General features: G+C 31.2%; 1 protein-coding gene across 1 annotated transcript in view; it reads left to right on the forward strand.

The window, feature by feature from the left end:
* The window catches only part of LOC111628293 (ubiquitin-like domain-containing CTD phosphatase 1), a 29926-nt gene extending 24167 nt beyond the window's left edge, over nt 1-5759 (forward strand). Inside the window, exons 3-7 of the mRNA XM_023372056.1 lie at nt 2411-2509; nt 2751-2887; nt 2973-3086; nt 4273-4400; nt 5461-5759. Coding sequence (XP_023227824.1) covers nt 2411-2509; nt 2751-2887; nt 2973-3086; nt 4273-4400; nt 5461-5509 — 527 coding nt within the window. The 3' untranslated portion in view covers nt 5510-5759. The remainder of the gene's footprint in view (nt 1-2410; nt 2510-2750; nt 2888-2972; nt 3087-4272; nt 4401-5460) is intronic.
* Nucleotides 5760-12688: the final 6929 nt, after the last annotated feature.

Raw genomic sequence — 12688 nt, forward strand, 5'->3', positions numbered from 1 at the left:
GAGAACATCCGCTGTTTTTCCCTTATCCGTTAAAAATCTCGCTCAGATGGGAAATGGTTACCCCTCATTCATCCCCCTTTCATCCGTTCTCACGAAAGAGTTACTGAACGATGATTGGACGAAATTTTGAGATAAAAGGAGAAATTAGTCAGAATTCGAGGAGTCCTCCGACCGATTTGAAAGTGTCCAGACTCCACATACGTTTCCTCCTGATGGCCAACGCCCATAACGGAGTCCGATAGACAAAGTCCCGAGTCTACACTTAGAAGAAGTGATATCTTTATATTTTTGTGCACGAATAAATCTCCTATTGGAAAGGAAGATGAACCCTATCTACAAGGTGTCCTATATCTACAGAAACGAAGACGACAACTAACAGGTCGTATGTTTAGAATCATTTTGTGAGCTCTCTCTCTAACGCGCATTAGCATAGATTTAGTCGAAGTCTATAGCTTGTCGTTTAATCGTTGTATTTGGTTATTTGTATTCGTTTGTTTGAGATTTATTAAATTATACTTATGTTTTATATAAGAATGTCTCCTCAATTCATTCCGAATCAGATCGTTATCACGTGTTTGTCCGCGCCTCTATAAATTGACAAACTGGTGTCGGGAACCTGACGAAGGAAGAAGGTGAATTCGCTATCACCAACTTCCGCTCTAGATTATAATATAACCATAAAGCCCTCCACACTCGTTCCCTACGACAGGGAAGGGCCGTTCTTGGACGACTGAGAGCTGGTCTTACCGACTAGTGCCCGTAAGTGGCATAGATTAAGACCTACGTCCTTGGCTACTCTCACATTTGTTTCCCTTGAAATTCTTATTTAAGTTGGTGTTAAAAAAATCGGTTAATTCAAATTTTTAAGTTTAAATTTGGACAAATTAAACATTAAACTCAAAAGAGAAAGTAGCATATGGTCTATTGCTGTGGTTCTCAAAGTCATAGATTGCAGACCACTTATAAGAACCATCTGCTTCTTATCTCGTAAAAATTAATTTGCATGATGAAATATTTCATCTATATACAACAGATAAGTGGTGCATAAAAATATCCATTTCTTTGGCCAAACAGCTTGAAGTTGCATTTTAGAAGAATTATTAATCAATCTGCATACAACCTGGCAAATGCTCAGGGATGTTGGACCATACTTTGAGAATCATTGGTCTGTAGATATGCATGTGTTTTGAAGTGCATGGTTTAAATGCAGATTATATGTATGGTAAGTTTATCTTAAAAGATTAGAGTGGTTAAAGGAATGCAAGAGAAAATGCAATATCGTCAAAGAATATGGAATACTGACAAATGTTAGAAACTACAAATATAAATATGAATAGCCCAATCTTTTAAAATGATTACTGGATTATATTGGGCTGTATTAATGCTGGCACTAGTAATTAAAATTTTAAGTAATTTATTTAACATATAATTATTATTAATTAAAAGATTAATATAGCCCTATATAATCTGTCAATTGTTTGGCATCAGTATTAGAAATTGCAGAAAACTAGTTTAATTTTCATAAATGGATAATTCGAATTTTGTTTTTATTCCTTTCAGTGTTCAAATTAAAAAGATAACGTCATATAAATAAAGTATTTTATTATAAATTGTTCAGTGACTGTGTTGTAATTTTACTAAACAGACATTTGACTTGCACAAAATTTCTTTTTTATTTAAAAGTCTGGTACCTGTTTCCTAAATTGCATTGCAGTTAATTGACAATTTAAAATAAAATAAAACAGTGTGGTTCCAACAACAAGATTAATGTAAAATTTTTTTATTAGTTTTTTGAAAAACTGGAATAAATTATTTTTTATTTTAATATAATATTAGTGATTTAAAAGTCTCTACATGTAGACTAAGCGTTTACTTCATTATACAGTTGCAATGATGTGTATGGGTGCCATTTAAACAAATGTGCATATAAATCATCTCTCTCATTTGTGGCAGATACCTGTTAATTGCACTTAACAGGACTGCCAGATGGCCGAGGCAGTCAAGGCTTTGGTCTGTCATTCTGGGGACCTGAAATCGAGTTTAAATGGCCAAAATCCCTGGGGATTTTCTGGGTGGTGGTCTACCCAGATATGTTGGGCACTGGCCATCCCTGTTAGGAGCTTGACCAAACCGACGATGGACTTGAATAAAAGCGCTCTTAGTGTCTGCAAGGTAGAAAGAGAGGGAACAAATCAGATAAAAATCTTAGGTTATACATACACGTGCATTACAAGTATGTATTTTGGGTGTCTTTCTTGTATAGACTTTTGAATCATTCTGTATTTAAAATTATATTTTAAATATTACTAATGTTTATCTTAAATATTTATATAAGCTTTACATAAAATATTTTAAACTAATAAATAATTCGTGCTACTCAATAACCAAATCCATTATTATTTTATTACAGATCATAAATCTACAGCTCAGTCTGCTGCAGAACTGATGAGACCTTTCCTGCACGAATTTCTGTCTTCTGCTTACGAAGACTACGATATAGTAATCTGGTGTAAGTTTCCTGATTTTATTTCCATATTTTTATAGAAAATCATGACTTTGTGACTATTTGACTTTCAAAATTTTAAAATGTGTTTACTCTGTCTTTCAGACTTTGGATTTCTTATTTAAATTGTTTGATTGAAACACGAAGCAACAAAATCCAATTATTAATGATATATTTGATTAAAACATAACTAAATCACATTAGACTCTTCTAGAATATGTTAATAATTATACTTTTTAATCTACAGCCGCGACCAATATGAAATGGATAGAAGTAAAGATGAACGAGTTGGGAGTGTCGTCTAATCCCAATTATAAAATAGCATTTTATTTGGACAGTTCAGCAATGATCAGTGTCCACACGCCCAAATACGGATTAGTTGACGTAAGTTATTAAAACCAAGTTTTTATTAGAAAGTATGTTACATTAATCATTATAATATAGTTAAGCAATTTCTTTAATTTCTTAGGTCAAACCTCTCGGACTCATTTGGGGGAAGTTCGAACAGTACAACAATAAAAATACGATCATGTTCGACGACATTAGAAGAAATTTTTTAATGAATCCTAAAAATGGATTAAAGGTTGGTTTGGTAAAGATTACAATAATATATATATAAATTAGTTATCTCGCGATAATAAAGGTTTACATTTTTTCTTAGTTTTTCTTGTACTAGTCAAATACAGGGTGTCCAAAAAGTTCTCGTCTGGTGGAAATGGTTTAATTAAAGTGTTAATAAAAGTGAAGTTTTATGTATATTGCAGTTTCTCCTGCAGTAAATGCCAGAAATGCCCCCAGAGGTCCCAAAATCTGGAGGAGTAAGGTCTGGAAATTTAGCAGGTTATATTATGCAATCGGTAAAGAAGTCTTTCCAAAAACCAGAATGTCCACGATGGTTTTAGTGGTAATACCATCTGCAAAGTTGGAAATGTGGGTTTCATATGCAATGCTATATGTGTAACTTTAATGTCACTCTAAATTTCTCACTGCATGATAACTTTTTGGACATCTTATACTAATAAATTTTTTTGATGTCATACTTCTAAGATGAATTTCTCTCACATTTGGAATCACTTGATCATGAATGTATCATCTGAATCGGTCTTAATTTTAAAATTCAGTTTTTCAATGGTCAATTTAAACTCTATTATTTTGAATTCGGTTCAAAGTCTTTGTTACAAAATCTCCAAGTTGCTCTTTGAAACTCTAATTAAAAAACAAAAAACATACTTTATGAAGCAATTTGTTTACTTATCTAAAGCTCATTCACTGTCGACGCTTGATTCATTTGGATATTAAATATTTGATATTTGTTTAAATAATCATTCCAAAAAGCACAAGTTTCTTATATTATGTGTTTATGTTGCATATTTTCTCAACAATTTATCATTAAAACTAATAATAATACTGTAATGATAAGAAAAGTTTTTGAGTCCAAAAGAACTATGAAACTAATTACATTTCATTTTCTATTTTAGAGGAATTGCATTAATTTTAGCAATTTAAATCTTTTTATCTTCTAAATTTTCATTCAAAGTACAACATTAGAAGTGAAATTGCATAATTAAATCTAACTATTATTGAGTTTTTGCTCAATTCTTCTTGAAAGACTGAAATTATTAGTATTTACTTTTTAAAAAGGCATTTATAAATCTTGGACCATTTCAATTAAATTTTTATAAAGTATGATCTTACCCACGACGAAAACTTAATATTGAAATTAAACTAGTTGTATTTTGTAAATTAATAAATATTTTTATCGAATGCAGATTAAACCTTTCCGCGACGCCCACAGCAACCGTCAGCATGACAAAGAGCTGTTGAAATTAGCAAAGTACTTGAAATACATCTCAAAACTGGAAAATTTTGACGACTTAAATCATAAACATTGGGAAAAGTAAGTGAATATTGCCAAAATAATTTGTTTGTTTTTGAATTTGTAAATGCCGAGAAATAAAATCGATTTATTTTCTTACCCCGTGGTGGTCGTTAAGGCTTTTACTACACATCTGTTATGAGTTGGACCAAATATACAATATAGTAGTCACATGACAAACGATAGACAACTGGAGCCAGACTGTTGTAAAAATTCAGGAGGATCCAGTCCCAAATTTGCATCCAGTGTGAATTTGTAATTTATGGAACATTTATTATAAAATATAGCAAAATATCCAGAGTAAAGAACAGAAAAATTCACCATTTGTTGATTAAATTAGTTAAAGGTTAACAATACATGGTGCCCCAAAAATGTAACCAAAGTTTATTATTCACATGTTATTTTAAGTGTCAGTGCATGAAACAGCAATGTGTGCAGTTGAAATATAATGTTTGTGTATCTCTCTGTGGTAGTCATCCTACATTAGGAACATATGTATTGTGTTGAAGGACAGCATTCAACTTGAGATAGGAGGATTTTCACCAATGCCACAGCGAAAGATATTTAGTAAATGGAACTATGCTCGAAACACGATGGAAGATATATAGAGCACATAGCATCCATAAAACTAGATATTACTTGTTAGTAAAGTGTACAATGTATTGCTTTCTTGCATTTTGGTTACCTCTTTTTGGGCCCCACTATAGTAATTAAATGCACTTCCATTGACACTTTCTTCACGTTTGCTTACCCCCGAAAAGTTTAGTAAATAGTGTTTTAATGAAAGCTTTTCTTCTATCAATAAACATTTTCCAATTGCCCGAGAAACCGATGAGAATTTATAAAAAATATTTTAATGTATAAATATACAAATTTTATAAACATAATTTGAGTTTGGAGTAGTTTAAATGTATATTTATAGTGAACTGTAGATCATACTTAAACACTAAAATTCAAATTGAACGAATTGTTTGGCACATTCTAAATGTCATTCACCACCAGCTTCAAAGCCCCTACTTTTGAATAAATTTCTACACGTTTATAACGTAATTAATTAACGATTTATTATTAAATTTTGCAGGTATCTTCCTTCCGAAGCAAAGAAAGACAGTTTTAGACTATGGCAATAATAAATTACCGAAAGATTTCTACCGAAAAAGCGATCAGAATCAACATTCTAAGTTAATTATTTCACTCATTTGAATCTATGTTCCAGTACAAACTATGTAAATTTTTATGTTTATGTGTTTGATACACCATTAGAGATTTGGGATGCCGAAAGTGCTGTTTAAATGCTTGAAATGTTGATAAAAAAAAAAATTACAAATCGCCGCATTCTTGTACATTTATTTTAAAAATATAATAAAACCGCCATTTTTTTTTCTTAAACTCTCCTCGTTTATTAAAACTCTAGACGGGGGATGCTCGACAGTCGTTTAGTTGCTGTTCCTTTCACCAGATGTCGGAGCTTTGTATCAATTGAACCGAGTGCAGGCACTTAAAATAACCGGGTGATGCTAGTTCAGTAACATTTCTAGAGAAGAAACGGTACATATAATGTGATTATTTCAATTTTAGAGCTGGGAGAGGGAGGGTTTGGGTTGGGGCTTCTGCCGACTCCAAGCAAAAACGCTTCATTTTCAACTACAAACTCTACAGTAACTCGATACGGTAAGGTACTATTTTTAAAAATACAATATGTAAACCGTGTGTGCCACACCGGCGCTTAAATGTCGCGTTAGTGTTTTATTTACTGTATTTTTTATACCAGGAATCGGTTTTTTGTGTGTTTTTTTAATCGAAAAAGTGTATTTTTTGTGTTGTTTTAGTGTCTAAACGCTCGCTGATTTCCGTGCCAAGATTTAAATATAACGTGGTGAGTCGCGATAAACATCGCGCTAGACAATCTTCGCAGTCGATGATGATGATGATTTTAAGGAAATAAATCGCGTGGTAATTAAATATCGCAATAAACGTAATGCCGTCTATTCTGCTGATTTATTTTTCATTAAATTTGCTTATTTTTTACAAATTTTTATTTATTTATACGTAAAACGGTAACGTTCTAAAGATAGAAATGGCAAGAATGCACGAACTCTTTAAAAATGTGTGTGTAATACGCTGAAACATCTTTAAAATATTTTTATATATATTTTATAATGTTTATAAAGTAAATGCCCGATGGTAATGAGTCTTCTGGATGCATTTGTCAGCCATTCTCGAAATTCCCTTTCGGTCACGTGACTTGGCAAAGGTTTCGTATTGACTACGATTGCGGCGTCAACGTGCAACGTCTGAGTCGTTAATTTTAACAATAATAACGTCGCTCTCTTCCCCATTTTTTAAATTTCGTTTAAAAATTTAAAAAGTAAATTAAAAGTAAATTACCCAAAGTATGTTCAAGTTTAAATCCACTGTCTACGTATATAATATGTGTACCTACTTTTAATCGAATTCACCCGTAAAAAATTATCAAAGACCAGTAAATTTACCCATTCATTTTTTTACCTGATTACTGTTAATACGATCAGTACTAGCAGTAATGAATGTAAAGGAGATGCATATTAGTATACTTGTAAAGTATTTTTTAACAAGCGTAAGTATTCCTTAAATCTAATAAGACTAAATTATAAGGTACTTTAAATGTTTTATAAATGCATATTAGCCACATGTTCCGCGAGCAATAGTCTAGTCACGTAAAGTTTGCTGGAATTTCTTCACAAAAAATAACCTTACCGTATAGTAATGAAACCAAAGCTACAGAACTTTGTGCCATATTAAACAGTTTTCAAATAAAAAATTATACAATTGATTAATTGCCTAACAATTAGAAAGGAACATTTCATGACGTTACGAATAAACTGAAATAATCAGGTAAGATCAATCAGCGTAATAAGTTGTCTCAATTCCTATTATCTATCTATATAACCCATTTAACGCGTGACCGTCTGTCCGNATAAGGGTGTATTGCTACATTCTTCAAAGTTTATTGTATTTAAAACAACGTATTCCCTATTGAATACCATGTATAAAAGTATTTAATACAATATCTCAAATATGAATAAGTTTCCTGATTTCATGGTGTTACCTGGTAATCCTGACTGTAAACAAAAAAGGTGAGCTTTAAGTATTCAGAAACGTGAAATAATAATTGTAAGATTACACATTTTCGACAGATGGCTGTATTCTGGGTAAATTTTCCCGAATTTTTAGGAGCCATTCGACTTTCAAATATATTTAATTATTATTATATTTGGTAAGCTTTTTGTTAATATTTTAATGTTTTGTTAAAAATTAATTCAAAATTTCTTTTCGTTTCATTTGGTCTTTTGATAATGCCGTGATTCTGTTTCGTCATTAAATATTGTGACAGTTACAGAAATTTCATTATGAACTGTCTTTTTGTTTTATTTTCATACAAACAATTACTCAACTCTGCTAGACAATGTCAGTGAAATTATTCTGTTAATATTGTACAATATAACTCACTTTCCAGGTGTTAAATTAAAAAAGAAAAAGAATCAACTTTAAATTTGAGTACTTTTGTTGATTTTAATATTAATTTCTTCCAGAATATGGCTGTTAAAGACAATTTAAAATTAAATTATAGGAAGTTCTTTAATCCAGCACCTGGCCAAATGTCTGTTAAATTTAATCTGACACTCTTAGTGCTTCTAGTGGGTTTGGGGTTGTTTGACTATGTGAATTCTTTTATTGGGAGAATAATATTAGTGTGGGTCATTCTCTTGATAAAGAACTTGTGTTTGGTACAAAATATTAAATCATGATATACACAGTGTGCATCAGAAGTAGTAGTATAGTAATAGGACAATATATTAGGGCAGTTTAATAGGGTGAATCTGTTTGACAAGTTAGAGTTATGCTTGAAGTGCTCAAGAGAGCACTTCAAGCATAACTCTAACTTGTCAAACTTGTACAGCTTGAAAATCATAACTAATTGTTATATAATTCATTTAAACAAAACCTTGATTTTACAATAAAACTAACACATTTAATATCACAGTACTTCAAACATTGTTCTACTACTTCTGATGCATTCTGTGTAGCCAAATTATAAATATAGTATGTATATAAAGGTGAATTTCATGTGCAGTAGTATGACTCTATTGTATACATGTACAGTATTAAGAGCAACTGACTGGATGGGGAGAAAAGCAAGGTAATGTTTTGTATAAAAATATTTTTCTAACTATTTACAGTGTACATTTAAGCTACTAACAAAAATAAAGTCTTATAATTTGACATTTTCAATAAACCAACACTATGTAGGTCTAATGCACACTGGATTAAAAGTTATTTACTGTTAGAATAGTTAAACAAGTTGAATAATATGAAAAAGTATTTGAATTTAAACTTCTTTCATTGTTTATACTTCTAATTTTACATCAGGAAAATCGTTTATAATGTATGTCATTAATAGTATGTAGTGTACTGTACATACAATTGTTTTTCTTTGATGGATTAATTACTTTCTTGATTATCATATAAACAAATTCAAATTAATTTAGATAATTTGCATTTTGTATGGAACTTCAGTCTATTCTAAGATTTTGTTTCACATCAGAAGAATGTCTGATTTGCATATTCTTATTCTTAGAACATTTCCCATTTGAAATCTGTTATATCAGTCGCCAAAAATGCATCTTCAAGCTTTTAACAAATCATTAATGTCTTTGAAATTCTTTTCATTAAATCTGTGATTTTCAATGCAATCTACAATAGGATCAGTTGACATGGATGATGTATTGGAATGATTTCTCAACATATTAGCCATGACAGATTACGGAGATTAGATCAGATTTAAATCGTATCTCCTAAGGAGATAGGCCGATTTTATCACCTGACTAGAATATGATTAGAATAGACTTCCTTATTACAATTGGTATGAAATGTAAGTACAGAGTGAATTCCTGAGTATTAAATAAAAACTGAGTTAATTTGAATTTGTAACTGTTAACTATTATGAAGCAATTTCTCTGACATTTTTGTTGTGTTTATATAAACAAAAACACTTTCTTACTTCTAATGTTTACAAAGGATAAAATTTTAATTACAAAAATTAAACATTTTAAATGCAAAAAGTACTTTAATGTGTCTTTTTTGTTAAAATTTTCATTTTATATTACAGTTTATGATAATATAAAAACAGACTTGACATTTATTATGATATTTCGTTATAAAAAATAATATAAAATCATTTTTAGATGTATGCTACAGAACAAAATATTGAAAGTTATTGGAGCCATTATGAAAATTTGTCAATATTTATAGGAATTTATTCTAATGATTAGAAATTATGATTTAAATTAAGTTTCTAATAAGCTTCTTCTAAAAAATGCTTAAGTTAAAAAAGAAATAATACATTCATAAATTTATTTATGATCATGCTTTAAATAAAATGTATTAATGTTAAAAATACAGGATTTTTATAAAGTTCCTATTTTATATAGAGAAATGAAGGATCAATATTTTAAGTTTAATTAAAAAATAACATAAGATATATGCTTATTGAATTTTAAGAATGAAATTTATGGATTTTTTTCTGCCGCAAGACCACTAATAGGATCTTTTTAATCATATCCATTATTCAGATGGGCCCAACAAACACACAGCTACACAAAATACATACAACATAACAGCAACACATATATGGAACAGATTACCTATGAAAAATTATTGTTTCCAATCCAGACAAACCAGATTCTCTAGAGCAGTGTTTATCAATTGTTCTTAATAGTTACACTTCTACTTCTTTTTATAGATACGTGTATAGTTAATTTAAATTGTACACAATATTTTCAATAAAATGATTATAACCATATTAAATAAATAATAATTTTAATTACATATGAATATACAATAACTTTTAATAGTACATGTAAAAAGCATTATGATGTTACTCGTTGTTATATTTCTTGGCACCTCGGTCAAAAATCTCTGTTCTAGAGTAGTGGGCCGTTCGCGAATCACTTGGCATAGTTACATTGAANTTTGTAGTTTTGAATGTTTCCGGGAAAGTTAAGCAACTCTTCGCTGAATTTTTATTATTTATTATTTCTTATTAAACTGATCTTACCAGAGTTATGGCTAAAGTATAATGAAATATGATAACAGATGGCGGCAGAGAATGTTTCCGGGAAAGTTAAGCAACTGGTTGTTGCGTAGAGAAGAACCGCGCGAGTCGATTCAAGGCTCCGTACCTTTGTTCACAAACTCGTATTGTGAATGATTGATTAGGAGCCAGAGCCCATTTCCGCGTGACCCGTACACGTTTATTCAGGAAATCTCAATTAACTCGAGAAGAAAGTAAATGATAAACACTTCGAGTTAATTATAAACTTATATAAAAAAAATCCTATTGTATTTATTTGTCGAAGAGCTTTGTGGTTCCTCGTGGCATACACATAAAGCATGAAATTTAATCTCTGTTAGGATCCAATGGTAAAAGTCCGAAGAGGCGGCGATCTAACTTGGTTTTTCTTTACTCTTTTAAGATTTAAATTCGTAAATTTGATGGTTTTTTTGGTCCTAAAGTAGATTTTAATCCTACAATATTTATAGGACCTAAAACCATAAGTTTTATATGGTAATCTGCAATGTCTGAGCCATTTATTTGTGGTGTTGAAAGACACTCAGCCATTTAATCCTGTAATATAACCTACAAATTTCGATGAGACTCGGAGCCATTTAAGACTTAACCCCATTAGATTGGGCAAGTTTTAATTATTAGATAAATTTCGTAGAAGAGGGAAGGGTCAGAAAAAATCAAAGCCGGTATTAACTGTGTTAAACAATAGAAACAAAAGCTTACAAGGATGATCTGTCCACCTTCAAAATCGCATTATAACGAATTAAAGAATTAGCATTAAACATCAATAATTCTGGACGAATCGTGAAGAACGTGAATCCCGATAAAGTCAAGGAGAACAACATAGAAGACGAGCGAATAAGCCACTCGGTCGTGCCCTTTTATGTTATTCATTTTTAATATAGAAATGCCAAATAGCATGAGCTTCGTTCGACACAACAAATGATGAGGATCTTTTGTCTCTAACACGAGTTAAAAATAAAAAAGATCGATGGAAGATATCAAGAAAAAACCGGGTCAAGAAGTGTTTACGTTTAATAAACACGCGCTTAAAAGTAACTCGACAGAAGTGTTTATCAAAAGCTTACGAACAGACACCCTTCCGCATGTCATTCAATTAAAAATTTTTATCAGTTTTTCTCATCAACAAGCAATTATGATGCCTATTCATCGTAAGATTCGTTCAACAGATACAAAAAAAAACCCGGTGGAAACAAAGGGCAGGAATGAATTCGACCCATGAAAAGAATACATGGGAAACAGTTCGATATACCGTCAAATTATAATGGCTTCTATTTGTGGTACAATACACGAGGATTTGTATAATCACGTTTTGAATTAGTAAATAAGAGGAAATTTTTACTTTAAGCGGGGTCTTTACACTTCAATGGAGTTTTTAATGGGTATTCTCCTATACTAAATCGTTTATAACGTATCTACTAATTTCCTCCTAGGATGAGGATGATGATGATGATGTTGATCCTCTTAAAGTGTCGCCTTGTATTTATATTTGGAAGCTGGGTTTTATGGTTTTCTCGGTGATTTTTTCAGAAATAATGTAAGTGGCCCCATTACGGCCCACCTACCTTGCCTTAGGTGGGCCTTAATACGCGATATCTTAGTCATTTCTCGAAAAAAAATTTAGGAATTGGCCAAAATTATAGTTTAAACTGAGTGGGCCACACAGGGCCCCCTATTTTATAATTGGGGCCTCCCCATTCTCGGATGATCTCATTTTAATAACAAATGAGATGCAATTTATTTAAAGTATTGTACTTCTTAAAGAAAAATTTGGTAAAAATAATTGGTTAAAATCCTTCCTCCCCATTGTCTCTGGTGTACAGGGTCTCACTAAAGGAGTTTTTTTTCTCTTTATAAACAGGGCATCGATAGTTTTTATCCCACAATTGTGTAAAATAAATGGAGTGAATACAAGTATTAAACGAAATAAGAACATTAGTTTCATCAAAGATGGCGTCAGACTAGCGTTGTAGACACAATGGAACCGCGTATTAAAACACTAGAAAATTGTTTAATTTATTTCTTTTATGTTTAATAAAAGAAGGAATAAATTGCTCGAGACGATGGTCGGACGCTAGTCATTTTGGTTTGGTGGGAAGTACAATAATACGAGACTGGTATAACCCTAAGGTTACGTGTACGCGCCGGTCGAGGCCAACCACCCCCACTCGACGTGTTC

Source organism: Centruroides sculpturatus, unplaced genomic scaffold, assembly GCF_000671375.1.
Source record: "Centruroides sculpturatus isolate CEXI.00-Female unplaced genomic scaffold, Cexi_2.0 scaffold466, whole genome shotgun sequence".
Classification (NCBI taxonomy): domain Eukaryota; kingdom Metazoa; phylum Arthropoda; class Arachnida; order Scorpiones; family Buthidae; genus Centruroides; species Centruroides sculpturatus.